This window comes from Bombina bombina, chromosome 4, assembly GCF_027579735.1.
Source record: "Bombina bombina isolate aBomBom1 chromosome 4, aBomBom1.pri, whole genome shotgun sequence".
NCBI classification, from domain to species: Eukaryota; Metazoa; Chordata; class Amphibia; order Anura; family Bombinatoridae; genus Bombina; species Bombina bombina.
In genome coordinates this window covers 688,304,696-688,320,780 of record NC_069502.1, presented here as the reverse complement: position 1 = coordinate 688,320,780, position 16,085 = coordinate 688,304,696, and the positions used below count along the sequence as shown (strand labels likewise).

Sequence of the window (16,085 nt, the reverse complement as noted above, 5' to 3'; positions counted from 1 at the left end):
AATCTTCTGGTGATATTTATTTTATAGTTAAAGACTGATCTTTACTGTTTAAGGTGAAATCAATACATTTAGTACACATTCTCCTATGGGGCTCCACCATGGCTTTCAAACATAATGAACAAGTAGTTTCCTCTGTGTCAGACATGTTTAAACAGACTAGCAATGAGACTAGCAAGCTTGGAAAACACTTTAAACAAGTTTACAAGCAATATAAAAAACGTTACTGCACCTTTAAGAAACACAAATTTTGTCAAAATTTGAAATAACAGTGAAAAAAGGCAGTTAATTTTTTTTTTACAGTGTATGTAACAAGCTAGCAGAGCATTGCACCCACTTGCAAATGGATGATTAACCCCTTAATACCCAAAATGGAATAATAAAAGACAAAAACGTTTTTTTTTTTTTTCAAACAGTCACAACAACTGCCACAGCTCTACTGTGGCTTTTTACCTCCCTCAAAAACGACTTTGAAGCCTTTTGAGCCCTCCAGAGATGTCCTGGATCATGCAGTGGGAAACTGAATGTCTGTCAGTATTTTTATCTGCACAGAAAAGCACTAAAAAAGGCCCCTCCCACTCATATTACAACAGTGGAAAGCCTAAGGAAACTGTTACTAGGCAAAATTCAAGCCAGCCATGTGGAAAAAAAACTAGGCCCCAATAAGTTTTATCACCAAATACAAATAAAAACGATTAAACATGCCAGCAAACGTTTTATATTACATTTTTATAAGAGTATGCATCTCTATTAATAAGCCTGATACCAGTAGCTATCACTGCATTTAAGGCTTTACTTACATTAGTTCGGTATCAGCAGCATTTTCTAGCAAATTCCATCCCTAGAAAAATATTAACTGCACATACCTTATTGCAGGAAAACCTGCACGCCATTCCCTCTCTGAAGTTACCTCACTCCTCAGGATATGTGAGAACAGCCATGGATCTTAGTTACTTCTGCTAAGATCATAGAAAACTCAGGCAGATTCTTCTTCTAAATACTGCCTGAGATAAACAGTACACTCCGGCACCATTTAAAAATAACAAACTTTTGATTGAAGAATAAACTAAGTATAAAACACCACACTCCTCTTACGACCTCCATCTTGGTTGAGGCTTGCAAGAGAATGACTGGATATGACAGTTAGGGGAGGAGCTATATAGCAGCTCTGCTGTGGGTGATCCTCTTGCAACTTCCTGTTGGGAAGGAGAATATCCCATAAGTAATGGATGATCCGAGGACTGGATACACTTAACAAGAGAAAGAAGCCTTTTAGCTCCTAATCTCTGATAGAGAACAAACAAGAAAAAGGCAAAGTACAGTCAATTCTGATATATTTGTGTCCCAGAATAAAAGACTGCACTTACCTCCATGCTGAGGAACAGCATGAAAATTCACAGTGTCAAGAGGTCCTCTCTTCCTCCTGAGGTCCTGTGAAGATAGAAGGGTCTTAGTTACGTTTCATATAAGGCCATCACATCAGAGCAGCAGAAGAATGGGAGGCGCAGTGAGGCTAAAACCCCACCAGTTCCCATAGCCAAAAGGCTATCACTGCAAAAGCTGCTCTAAAGGAAAATAGTACACTTTGGCACCATTTAAAAATAAAAAAAAATCTTGATTGAAGAATCTAAACTAACACCTCACTTTACCTCACTCCTATCACTAAAACAGGCAAAGAGAATGACTGGGTTGGGGGGGGGGGAAGGGAGGAGCTATTTATGCAGCTCTGCTGTGGAGCTCTTTGCCTCCTCCTGCTGACCAGGAGGCGATATCCCATAAGTAAGGATGAAATCCGTGGACGACTCATATCTTGTAAAAGTAATCATATTTTTAAGTGGATTTTAGATAGACAGCTACCAAAATAGGTTTTTGGTGATTAATGCTCTAGTACCAGCCTGCTATGTCTAGAATTTTCTCTTTAACCATTTGTATATGTATATCAGTGTGGTACAGAAGGCAGGGAAATAGATTTTTAAATTTGCCAAAAAACTTAAATGAAATTGCATTGTTATTTTTATTATTATTTGTATTCTACCTCACTGTACTGTAAATTTCTGTTTTAATTTGTTTCCATTGACTTGTTATACCAGTAGCAGAGTATAAAATGTCTGAGAAATTGCACCCTTAGGTTTATTTTTATATGACATAGCTGGCTGTTATGTACAACACAACTCATTAAAATGGGCTGAGCTTGCAGGGAAATCAGATCTCCTTATTTTATCACTTTCTATACACCCAAATACCTCACAATATTGTCTGTCTGTATACCAAAGCCCAATACTTAGAGAGATGTGAAAATTAACATGGTATTACTTCTCTCTCCTACCTCCCACTAGGACTTTAAATGTACTTCTCCTGGCTATGTTTACTTAGTTTTTATATAGCCAATACGTAATTATTGAAAATTTCAGTAAAGGTGAACAAAAGAAAAAACACAAGTAAAAAAAACAAAAACAAAAAACAGCTACTTAAAATGCAGAATTAAAGGTAAAGCAGCAATTTGTAAACAATTTAATGCACTCCAGAAGGTAAAATGGTAAATCTAGGAGAAAATTAAAGGAGAGAATATTTTTCAGTACATGTGCCCCAGTGTTCCTCCGCCTGCATCTAATACTGTATTTATTGATAGAGAATAAATCCGGCTTCACCCAATCGTTGTGTTCCCGTTTGGCGCCCAGCTCGTGGGGCATGCAACAATTGGATGAGGCCGGATTAGTCATTGATCAACTAAATATAGTATGAGATGCGGGTGGAAGAATGGCGGGATGTTTGCCATAACTAAACGGTACTTATTTTACAAAATAGCGGTCTTTAAAAATTGCCCATGTTTTTAAAATTGTATATACTTTGTCTTAAAGTGCCAGACATTAATCACTTTAAATCAAATCCACAATGAATCTGACCCTAGTATATTTTATGATCTGGAAAAAAAAAGAAAAATGTATAAACTGATAAATTTCTTTCTTTCATGATAGAGAGTCTACGAGACAGCACATGTGGGGAAATCCCCTCCCGACCACTAGGAGGAGGCAGAAAGAAACAAAGATACCCCAACAACACCTGAGCTTTAGCTCCTTCTCACTTCAAATAATCCTAAATTATACATATAGCCAAGTAAATGAGAAAAAACAGAAAAGCAGAAAAAAGCGGGGTGGAAAAAATGCAAAACGAGTACCGTCACCACCTAAAAAAAAAAAAAAAAAAAGGTGGTGCTTATGGACTCTCAACAGCATAAAATAAATTAATCTTATCAGGTAAGCATACATTTTGTTTTCTTTCATAATATGGAGAGACCATTACATGTGGGAATCAATACACAAACTGTGAATACAGGTATGTTACTGATCTGGAACTACAGCCTATACAGAACTTTCCAGCCAAAAGGAGCTTAAGCATAAACATCAAAGTGATAAGATTTCGAAATAGTGTGCAAAGAAGACCAAGAAGCTGTCTTACAAATCTGCTCAATAGAAGCCCAATTATGAAAGGCCCATTATGAAAGGCCCAATAAGTGGCAACTCTGACCCTGCAAGGAAGAACTGGGCCTTAACGAGTAGATTTGCACTTTACATTCAAATCAATTCTCATCAAGGAGACAAAAGAAAACGACTAAGGATCATGGGAAGTTGGAGGGAGCACTGGTGTATTTTTTGCCTCCTCCAGGTGGTCAGGAGGGAAATTTCCTACATGTGATGGCTCGGGGACTCTCACTATCGGATGAAAGAAAAATACAGTTTTTCAAACTGATTTGGCAATACATACTCTTTATTCATGGACAGTAAGCTTTAAACACAGCAAATGCCCTCACTTACTTGTACTATTTTCTTATCAGACATTCCAGCAACAAAAAGATTCTGTTTGTCTTCATCAGGGTTAAATTTAACACAGTACGGTACTTTCCTGTTGGTGAACCTAGAAATGCACTGTCCTTTAGAAAAGAAATAAAAATAGAAAAATAAAATAAAAACTTAAAATTATGCTTACCTGATAATTTTCTTATTTTTGGACGGGAAGAGTCCACAGCTGCATTTATTACTTTTGGGAATTCAGAACATGGCCACCAGGAGGAGGCAAAGACACCCCAGCAAAAGGCTTAAATACCTCCCCCCACTTCCCTCATCCCCCAGTCATTCTGCCGAGGGAACAAGGAACAGTAGGAGAAATATCAGGGTGAAAAAGGAGCCAGAAGAAACAAAAAATATGTCCGCCCCTTATGATAAAACACGGGCGAGGAGCTGTGGACTCTTCCCGTCAGAAGAAAACAAAAATTATCAGGTAAGCATAATTTAAGTTTTTCTTCTTAAACAGGACGAGTCCACAGCTGCATTCATTACTTTTGGGAAAACAATACCCAAGCTATAGAGGACACTGAATGCAAATGGGCGGGTACAAAAGGCGGCCCCTTCTGAGGGCACCACAGCCTACCACCCTCGAAACTCCCGACAGGAAAAAACTGCTTCACTAGAAGTCAAAGGACAAAAAGAAAAAGGCTGAGAACTGCCCAAAAGTTGAAACCAGCAAGGCCCTTGCTAGAGACCACTCAACCAAGCCAAAGGCCTCTGAGGAGACGAAGTCCTGCTGGCACGCAGCCTGCAAAATTAAACTCCCCCACCCCGATCAGAAGAAAGGGGAAACATCCACATTCCATCAGAGGGGAAGAGACTCGGAACCAAAATGGGCTAGGACCAAAGAAAAAAATAACTCCAAGAGGGAGAACAAGGATGAACAGGGCACCTATGAAAATACCCTGCCGACCCGGCAGCAAGAGAGGACTTGTAAATCCCCATCTACATAAAACAACGGACCAGGTAGTGTCCCGAGAACTTAAAAGGGGGAGGAAGAATCCTTTCCCCACGCAGAGCGCTCACTCGCACCCAGAATAGAGCAACCAAAGACAAATTGTCCAAAGTAGCCGCCAAAAAAACAGCATCAGATATCTGAATATGCTCCTCCAAGCCATAGGCGTCCTGCCACCCTACCACACAGGACCACCTTCTTCAGAAGAACAGCACCTTCCCGAAAGGGAGCAGGAAAGGAAAGAACAGAACCCAGACACCAGTAGAGAAAACTACCTGCTGAGGAGGGATCCCCCGCAAAGCCTCCCACCTAAGGAAGGCTCACAATAACAATGATACGCGGCTAAGATCAACAGGACAGATCCCTACTTTTCGCTTGTGCAACAGACCCAGCACCAAAGTAACTGATAATGTCTGAAAGACATAGGGAAATAAAATTACTCCGATCAGCAGGACCTGCAGGAAGGAAAAAGGGAGGGAACCAGCACCCCCAAAGAGCTCGGGTCCATAACACAGACACAGCTCCCTTCCTGAAGACGAAAGGTACTCCCAAAAGGAGACCCTCACAGGAACTACAAAAAAGATATGGTGCAAAAATCCATCCCGTCACACTGACATCCCGCACGCAAGGCAGGGGGACCAACCCCACTAATTAGAGTAAGAAAAAATATCTCCAAGCCCAGACGGACACTATAGAATATCAAATTCATCCTCAAAAAGGAAGGGAAAGCGAAGCATGCTAACACGCAATCAAGAGGCAGTTAGCTGAAGTTAGCTTCAAACCTTCCGCTCGCTAAACAGTTAGGCTAATCATCAAGCTACTAACAGCGGGGCTGGAGCAAGCTGTAGACTAGCTCAAAAGGTCAAAAAAATTAAGGAAATTCATCCGGCCACTAAGACCGGCCCAGAAGACATCTAAATCTCTCTGCAAGAGAGAAAAAATACGCCCGTAGGAACAGAAGACGTCCCGGAACCGGGAAACTGGGCGGTCCCAAACCAGTCTGAAGGGATCTGGATACAGACCCCCCAAAATTTCAGTCAAAGACAGGACATACAAATCCGGGCACACGAAAACTCAGAGCCGGCTGAAAATTTAATACCCCCTGAGGAACCACTAGGTTACCCCATCCAGAGTAGACTTTGCACCACAGGTGATGCAACCACAGTCATAGCCAAGACACCTTGGACACTGAACTCTCACAAAATGTCCCATGCACAGAGAGCATAGGACACCCACAGCAGGATACAACTCCCACCATAAAGGTGATCGGCAATGGGGGAGCCTAACAGCCACTCTGGAAGCTATCAAAAGTCTACAAAATCCACAGGATCCACTTCCCTGACACCCCTACAACTCGAGGATTGAGAAGGAACATTTGTCCTAACCCCTGGCAGGAGAAAACCCAAAAACACCTAGGCAGGGGCAACACAGGAAAAAGGGGAGAGAATCTAACTTGTAAAGCTCCCGCAAATACGGGAGCAGACTAGATACCAGAAAGAGAATAACCAAAAGGCTTTAGCTTCCAGAAACAGATGACCCAAAGCCAACCCCAAGGAAGGGGATAAGGTCCCTCAACCCCTGAAGGAAGAAAGAGATACCGTCATCAAGGACAACAGATTGCAAGAGGAGAATCTCCAAAAGAAGAGGAGGAAAATCGTCCAGGTCGATCTCTATTAGGGTCCACTCTGGATCCCCGCCAACGAGGAACAGGACAGTGGGGACTGAGTACAATCCCCTGATGCCCCATCCAAAGGCAGAACGAGAACCAACCTGACTTTTGGGAACGAAGGCTTCCTTTACCATGTCTTAGCCCTGTGTGGGCAGAGCCTCAAAAAATTTATGGAGATTCATGGGGGGGTCACAAAACTCCAAGGCATTGTTCGATATGAAGAGACACCAAGAGTAATAAACTCCTCAAACAAGTGATCAACTCACCACCCAGCCAGTTACACCGGCACCCCGTGGATGATATAGACCGTAAGCACCAGAAATAGCGCCATTTCAGGACAAGCCTGCTACATATGGCACTACAAACTGAACCAGGCCACAGAAAGTTCGAGACACCACAAGGACTCGACAAAAGGATCTAAATACATAACAATGTACTAACACCTTAACATGCGACTTTCGCGGAAGTGCCCAAGCGACTACAAAATCGCTAGTATCAAATTCCAGAGAAGAATATTTCCCAACGGAGAAATCATAACAGACATGAGCTTCTTAAAAAATAAATAAAATACATCCTAACCAGCTCAAATAAAAGAAGGGCAGCACCCGCAGGTGAACGGCCAAGAAAAATGGGTACACCAAATGGGACCAGCCAATCAGAGACCCCATTCTTCCAGAGCTCAGAATTGGAATAAGATATCCCAAAAAGAAAGGAAATTTGAAGACGACCAGGAGATTAACTTCATCCCCACACGCCTAACCCAGTTTGCCGTCTGGAACAGAAGACCAAGGATCCCTTCATATATTAGTACTGGGATCTTCCAGCATCGCCAAAACATGCCGTAGCAGGAAACGAAGGTGCACCAGTCTATAACGAAAAGCAAGACTTGCCTCCGCCGTGTGCAACTGACGACCCTGACCCAGAGGGTTGAGCCCCTGAAGCTTCAGAGGAAACCGCTTCCCCAGATGGCTGATCTGACCCAGGCGATCCCACGCCTGACGAGCCCCGGTTAGCATAACATGGACAGTATCTTAGAAACACCTCTTCTGGAAGATGTAAATCCGCCAGGGCAATAGATATGGCCATACGAAACCGTGCAGTAGCTTCTGGAGGAAACAAGCCGCCTTGCGGAGAAGGGGTAACGGCATTAGGGACACATGCTTGCGTAGTTAAAGAAGGTTCTAGGGGACGCTCCGCACAGGATATGTGATCCCCAGGGGCGGATGGCTCGGCGGACTCTAAGTTCCCTGTATCGGAAGAGAGCACTCTAGAGCGGCATTCGGAACATAACTGATAGGCATGGATTACCCGGGCCATTTCATACTCTTCACAAGAAGTAGAATCTGAATCAGAGACATCCGTCTCCAAAAAGTCAGAATCCTCCATAACTTGGTATATAAAAATTATGGACAGAAAAAAAAAAAAAGTCACCTTACACCCCCAATGGCTGGGGCACTCACCACCTTCTGAGACCCAGACATCTAGCGAAACACTCTCTCCGTCGCTACGTGGTCAGGAATACGGAAATGGAGCACAGAAGTGTGACCATGCCTCGTAACAAGGTGCACCATGCAGGCCATAGAAAAGCGAACCAAGGCCTATAAGGGCTGCACAGCCTGACAAGGAAAAGGCCGTTATGTTCCGATCTAGCCACAAGCCCAAGTAACACTACACATTAGCAGACAGAATCCCATAACAAACATGATTAAAGTCCCCCCTGTTCAATAACCTCCCTCAGAAGATATTAACCCTTGATTACTTATAAAGAGTCCCACTGAGAGCCCGACTTCTTTGTTTACATTACTTTATCACATCAAAGTAAAATTAAACAATCTTACTGGAATCAACGCTGTGGAACAGGAACACGGCCCTTCAAGTGTGACAGATAGTAGCCTCGATTCTGACATGGACTTGAGAGAAGAAAGCAGGCAGCGAAACGCATCAACGCTGAATGCTAAGGCGCTGTTAACATGAGTTGGATGGTTTCGCAGAAAGACTCTCCCTGCATCTCCGGACTCTAACCTTCATCCATGCTCTCACAGAGACTGACAGAATAACTTATAACTCCAGTCCCATTTTGAAGAGTACTACCCTCCATAAGAGACTATATAAAAATCTTCTGACACTTCTCTGCCAACTTCCTGTGATGAAATGCAAAAAATGACTGGGGGATGAGGGAAGTGGGGGAGGTATTTAAGCCTTTAGCTGGGGTGTCTTTGCCTCCTCCTAGTGGCCAGCTTCTGAATTCACAAAAGTAATGAATGCAGCTGTGGACTCTTCCTGTTTAAGAAGAAATGTTTGCCAACAAGTTTTTATGGATCTTACCAACAAGTGTGGATAAAATGCAAAACATCTTATGCACAAACCTTTAAAGGGAAATTAAATCATACATTTTTCTTATTTTTCATGATTCAAATTCATGATTTTTTTTTTTTTTTTTTAATTTAAGGATCAGCTATGCGCTACTGAGAGCTAATCCAGTAATGGATTGCTGCTCCTGAACCTACCTAGATATGCTATTCAGCTAAAGATACCAAGATAATGTAGCAATTTAGATAATATAAGCAATTTGGAAAGTTGTTTAAAATCACATGTTCTGTCTGTATCAAGAAATAAAATGTTTGGGTTTCATGTCCCTTTAACATATTAAGATAGCTTAGTATGCTTGGCATGATAGCAGTAGATAAACATATACAAACAAAATAAACAATTACCAGTGTGAGGATGAATGAAATTGACTAAATGTATGCATAATCAACAGCAGCAATGCATTACAAGATGGCACAAGAATATTTAGTAAATTAAATGGTAGATGTTCTTCACAATTTCCAGCTGCTTAAAAGTATTTTTGCCACATCAAAGCTAGTTATGAGGATGAGTAATAAAACAGACCTATAATAATTATCAATCCTCTGCATTGCAAAATATACAACTGACACACACAAACAATATCAAATGTATAATGGGTGTTAAAAAAGGCAAGAAAAATCAAACAGTTGTATACTCATCATAGACACTTTAGGGGGAAAGTTGACAAGAATCAACAATAACTCAAAATTGTGATTTTGACTAGTGTCACCTAAGGACATACTGATGCAGAATTGCAACTATGCAACGACAGCACACTGGGCAGGAATAAGAAAATGTTTTATTATGTAGCAATGCATCTGACAGTACCTGTTTCAGAGTCCCAGAGCTTCAGATACCGGTCATAGGCAGCGCTGAGGAACTGAGTACCCGCGTTGTTGAAGCAGATGTCTCTAACAGCTTTACTGTGCCCTGCATAATGAGAAATGATACAAATATTCACCAAACGGTTGAACTTTAAAAATATATCAAACATAGTGTCATAGAGAGACACTATAGTTAAACATTGCATGCCCTATCTGACTGAATTTTAACAACTTTATAATTTACTTCCACTGTCCTACTGAGCATGTGCAAAATGTCACTGTATACATGTATATGCATTTTGTGATTGCGTTATGGCTGTCACATGATACAGGAGCAGGCAAAACGGAAGTTACTTTGAAATTTGGAAGCAAAAAAAAATAAAATTCTACTGATCATTTGAAATGAAGAGTTATTGCATTGTCTTATTATGCATTTGTAGATCATGTAATTCTACTGGTTTTAGTGGTGCTTTAAGCGTTCCCTAAAATATGCTATAAGAGCTGCAAGTTATATCTTATAGATCTACTACCATCACATTATAGGAATCACTGAATAGTTTGTATAACTATTGTCACGACTACCCCATGATTGAGATGCCAAGGGGTTAATTATTGGGTACAATGTAGATATGTGTTTAAAACATGTTATGACATTAGATGAAGGTAAATATGACAACCATGTCATATTTGGTATCAAATTGATTCTCACAATGTAAATAAGAGATTGCCTTTCTGTCTATATGAAAATGGATGTATCTAGCAGAAATTATGATGTGTTCTATAATTTCAGGCAAAGATTTAGAGTTTGACAGTCGTAAAAGATAAGGGGTTTCTCAGCCCCTGCAAAGAGGGATGGGCAAGCAACCTGTTATTCTTACAAGGGAAGCTGTTACGAAACTGAGTAAGGACCCATTGCTTCATGCCATCTCCCTGGCATACAGATTCCAAAGACTAGTACAGTATGAGGTTTCTAATTTCTTCTTTTTATTTTGAAAAACTGTTTGCTTGTGTGTAATTTTATTTGTAACAACTTTTTATTAATAATGCATTGTGCATAATAATTCTTGGCATAATAAATAATTAATTTATTAAGCTTTGACCTTTATCTAATATTTGAACCATGTTACTGAAAGAGACTGGAGTATTAGAACTGTGTATTTTATTTTCTGCTAAATCGTATTCTGAGAGTTAATGTGAAAATCTGGGTTTTTTTCTTAGGATTTTCCCTTTAATAAGTGGTGGCAGCTTGCAGCTATATGTTTTTTAGTTTAGTGTGGGTGGCATTAAAGGGTAGTTTTGGGCATTTCTTTTATGCCTAGTACAGACTACAGAGTGTTGTGAACCCTTGCACCCACTGAACTAAGTCATAAGCTTGTCTGGTGTGGCTAGATTGTGACAGTAGAAGGGGTCTGATGACTCTTTCTGTGCAAAAAAAGTGACTGGAGCAGGGTTGGATAACCCTGGTCATCACAAATTGGTGGGCAGTGGTGTAGATCATTTTTTTTAAAAAAATGAGATTTTAGTGCTCGTGGATTTGCTAGTGTGAAAATCCCGGTACTAAAAACAAATTTTGACTCTCACAATTTCCAAAGGCTAAAACTCAGTGCATTATATAGTCACACACTGCAAACAGTACCCTTCCCTATTCTGTTTTTCTTTTCTATTTTAGTTTTACTATGGAGACATATCAACAGCCGACCAAGGAAATGAGGCACTGTTATGCCAGGAGCAAGATATCCCATCTTGTGGAAAGAACAAAGAGGGACTAATACAACATCTTACAGAATATGATAACAGCCAGGCCACACCAGCTGAAGCCTCAGGAGACGTGTCTGCAGCTGTGGACAGTGATTCATCAGGATCTGGGGATCCATTGGACTGTTATTTGCAAACTGTTCTGAAACATATGGACTCAGCGGATGCAAGTTTGCGCATAGAGCTGATTGCAAACTTTTATAAAAGACAGGCTGCTGAACGACAGGCTGAGAGAGAGTATCAGCTACAGCTTGTACGGTTGGAGAGAGGAATGGTCTCACCTGTTAGTGAGCCTATAGACCCACCTGTTCCCAAAGTGCATGCAGAGAATTTTCCCACTCTGGAGAAAAATGGCAATGTGGATGTATTCCTGCATAGCTTTGAGAAAGTTTGCAGACAGTTCCAGCTGCCAAGGGAGCAGTGGGCCAAGTACCTTACCCCTGGCCTGAAAGGTCCTGCCATGGAGACTTTTGCTGAACTACCCCCAGAGTTTGATCAGGACTATGATGCCATTAAAGCTGCACTGCAGAGGAGGTATAAACTTACTCCTGAGGTGTACAGGAAGAAATTACGTTCTCTGCAGAAAGGTACGTCAGAGAGCTATACTGCAGCTGTTGGTGAAGGAGCAATTAATGCAGCTGTGCTCAGCAGAAGTCTAAGAATGGGTTTTGGATCGTAAACCCCAAACCGCATTGGAAGCGGGTGAGCTTGACGATTTTTACACAGCCAACAGGTCACCAGGGAATGGGAGAAAATCCTTTGTTAAGGGGGCATCCACCTGGAAAGAAGCTGCTGCACGACCCCCCTTCACAAAACCTGTTGTGCCTTTGTTTAAATGTGTCTGCTCCCTCTGGGAAAGGGAGGGGCAAGTGCTGCACATGGGCAGGGTGATACCCGCAGGAGTTTTGCTTGCAACAAAGTGGGCCACATCAGCTCCACTTGCCCAGAAAAGATTAACTTGGTGCAACCAGCTGGAGGGGCTAATCCCTCAGAAGTTCCACCATCTGTTTTGTTGGATACACGTCCAGAGGAAAGCAACCAGGAGAACTTGCAACCTGTGCTTGTCGGAAATAAGGTAACACTTGGGCATCGGGACACAGGGCTGGTGAGCTCTAAGGACATTATTCCTGACAGGACTGTAGCAGTTAAAGGGATTGGGGGAATGCAACTTGCAGTGCCTATGGCACGTGTATATCTTGATTGGGGAGCGGTTTAAGAAATGTGGGGGTATCTGAAAATATTCCTAATTATGTTTTACTGGGTACTGATCTGGGTAGATTGTTATCTCTTTATGTGCCTGACAATGCTACATGTGACCTAGTGACATTAGTTGTAGACGCGTATGTGAAAAGGGCTGTGTGTAAAAAATGCTCAGAGACATTATGACCAGGAGGGAGGACAGAGTGCATGTGTGCAAAGTGCTGTGCCTGAACTGGGGGTGTCTGTGCTGAGATGTGAACCTGTAAGAGGAGAAACTGACTGTGGAGAAAGACAGATAGATGGTGTGTGTCTTCCTGTGATTGAACCAGCAGTATCTGCAGAATTAAAGTTAACTGTACAGTGTGAGACTGACTGTGGAGAAAGGCAGATTGACTGTCTGTTCCTGAACCAAGCTTAACTGTACAGGGAGAAACTGTCGGTGAGAGGAGGCAGATGAGTGGTGAGTGCCTGTAGAAGGAAGTGAGGATATGGGGGGAGAGAATGACTTGGTGACTGGGCTGCTGGATGATGTGTGCCAGTCTGTGCCAGAACCATTTGAGTCCCCTGTTGAAAGACAGGATATATAAGATAAATGGCAGGAGGACGATATGTGCTTGTCTGCACCAGTGTCAGAAGGATCCCAAATTCTGTGTGAGGATGTGGCAGACTGACTGTGAAAGAGAGCAGGGGGAGAATGTAGCCCACTCTATGACAGATGTAGCAGCGCCCCAGAATCCAGAGTGTGTGTGGGGGGGAGGGTACAGGATACTCTTTGAGGGACCCCCAGAATGAGTGTGAAAGATTGTGGGTGACAGACCCCAGTAACCTCAGCTGTGACATATAAAAAGACTGCATAAACTAGGGGACAGAGACTGACACAGACTGCAGACACAGGGGGGAGGAGTACAGAGAAGTGTATTTACACAGCCTCACAGTGCCATTCAGCAGATACACTGATAGGAGTGCAGAATCACAGTCCCCAGCAGGCTTAACAGATAGGACCCACAGTGGAGAAGAGGAGGGCAGTTAGGCAACCCCCTACCAACCATAAAGTGCAGGAATTCTACTCCAGTGGGAGGGCAAGAGCCCTGGGTAGTTAAGCAGCACACAATATGTTCAGAGAGCACAAAATATGTAGCAAGACCCTAGGCTTCACAGACACCTCTGTAACAGGGAATGATGTTCCATTCAGGGACAAGATGCAAGCCTTATTGGGGGAGGTACCTGCGAAACCCAGAGATGCCAATGCCATATTCCTACAAACCCAGTTGCAGGATTTTAATGCCAGAGAGGGAGTGTATGAGATGGGGCAAAATGTTCTTGTAATAACACCCATGAGGCAGAACAAGCTACAGGCTGCCTGGGAGGGTCCCTACAATATATTAAATCAGCTGGGTAAAGCAAATTGCAAGTCATTTTTAAATGGAGGGCATCCTGATGGCAAAACTGCTATATGCAATATGTCTGGCAATAGCGTTATGACCGCAAGGAGAAGATCCCTTTGATACACAGCTGGAGTGGCTTGAGCTATTATTCATTCCCAGGATGAGAGCTTCTCTCTTTATTTATGCAAATTATGACACTTAGGGAAGTCTCTCTAAGTGTGATGTGAGAATCCAGACGTGGACCCGTTGCTCAGTGTGCCTAGAGGGATATGGCTGCACCTCACTGACGAGGCCCACAATAGGCCAAAACGTACGTCTGGGGTTTTGCAGTTTCTCTTGTTCAGAGAGTCCAAGTCATAAGCTTGCCTGGCGTGGCTAGATTGTGACATATTAGGGACAGTAGAAGGGGTCTGATAACCCTTTCTGTGCCAAACAAGTGACTGGCGCAGGGTTGGATAACCCTGGTCATCACAACTATATAGAGATGTTATTGTCCAATAAACCCTGTTCAGCAACACCAAAAGGCGGATTCTTGAGCCCTAAACAGCTTAGATATAAAAAAATGTCTACTACTTAAGCACAAATGAATGAATTAAAGCAATTGAGACACAAATCAGACAAAGCAGGAAAATACTTGCCTTTTAGAGACACTTGAAAACTCAATTTGATAAATATTGGCCTAAAGCCAGTACAGAATGTCACATTATTAATAATGCTTAGTGAAAAAAATAAAATAATAAATCTATGAAATAATGAAGCATCAATATGTTACTCATTTTGCAGCTATCAGAAAAAAGTACAAATATCGGACTAAATGTGAATTATAGAAATGTTTACAAACTACTATTTTGGCAGTGCATTATAATGTATGCATACTTGTATATCACAAATCAGACAAAAAAAATAATTAACAAGCAAGAAGGAAGTCTTATTTACTATCTTCAAAGCAGCATATTTAGAATTTTTGTTTTGCACATTACTTAGAAACTGCATATGATGCTTGTTTACCATAATGTTAGTGAATATTCTTCTAATGAGATATTTAGAAGCAAACTTTAATCTGAAAGCATATCAAGAGACAAACTTTGAAACTTAGTTACACCTTGAAATGATTAACTATGTTGCTTTGGGATATACTGCTTTAATTCCTTACATTTTTAAAATTCACAATACATACAATTAAATTACAATCTGTACAATTAAATAAAATGTAACGTATGCTACCGAAGAAAAAGGCTGTGAAACCACAGCTACAAATCAGACAAATATGGCATACATGTAACACAATAGCTATATTTGTTGCTTAGTAACAAATACATCATCACACATATAAATTAGTTAAAATATTACAAACTGCAGCTACTTTACCTATAAATGTTCGTAAACACTGTCTCTCTTTGTAAACTTCCCAAAGCTGTAAAAGAAAGTTAAAGATTATATACAACATTCAACATATTTTGCATTTTACATTTTGTAAAAATAATTTACTTCTGATGAGAATTGTTATATATATTAATACGACTCAAAGTTAAGCAATTTACAACAAAAAAAAACTATCAAAATTGATATGTGCTTTTGCATACTTTGTAAGTATTCAAATGCGGAAGGTAGTGGCTGCTCACGGCAGTCAGCTCTTTTCAGAGCTGGATTTTTCCTTTCGAAAAGCTAAAATGCTGCAAGCCTTATTCCGCATTTGCATACTAACAAAGTATCCAAATGCACAGATCTACTAATTAAATCACATAAAATCAGGTGTGTCCAAACATTCAGGATCTACTAGTAGAACATGAGATTGCTGTGGAATTCCCCATTGTCCCCATAATCAGTTTTGTTATGAAAATAGATTTTGGACAAGTACTTGTGCACTATGGCATTGAACACAAAAATATATAAAAGTGAAAAAAATAAAATATATGCTTATCTTATAATTTTTTTTATTTTGGGAGGATGATGGTCCACAGTCCTCTATAACATATGTGATATATTTCTTGCCACTAGGAGGTCAAGAACCCATACAAGATCTTTAAAACCCTCTGACCTCATTTTAGTTTTACATATAGCCAAGTAGAGAATAGAAAAGAAAGATGGGAAAGGCAAAGCAGGGTCTAT

General features: G+C 41.2%; 1 protein-coding gene across 1 annotated transcript in view; it reads right to left on the bottom strand.

Annotated features, from left to right (window-relative positions):
• CDC40 (cell division cycle 40) overlaps window positions 1-16,085 on the bottom strand; it is a 183,825-nt gene that overhangs the window by 52,908 nt on the left and 114,832 nt on the right. Inside the window, exons 9-11 of the mRNA XM_053710851.1 lie at window positions 15,345-15,390; window positions 9,641-9,742; window positions 3,810-3,925 (exon numbers count right to left, since the gene is read on the bottom strand). Coding sequence (XP_053566826.1) covers window positions 3,810-3,925; window positions 9,641-9,742; window positions 15,345-15,390 — 264 coding nt within the window. The remainder of the gene's footprint in view (window positions 1-3,809; window positions 3,926-9,640; window positions 9,743-15,344; window positions 15,391-16,085) is intronic.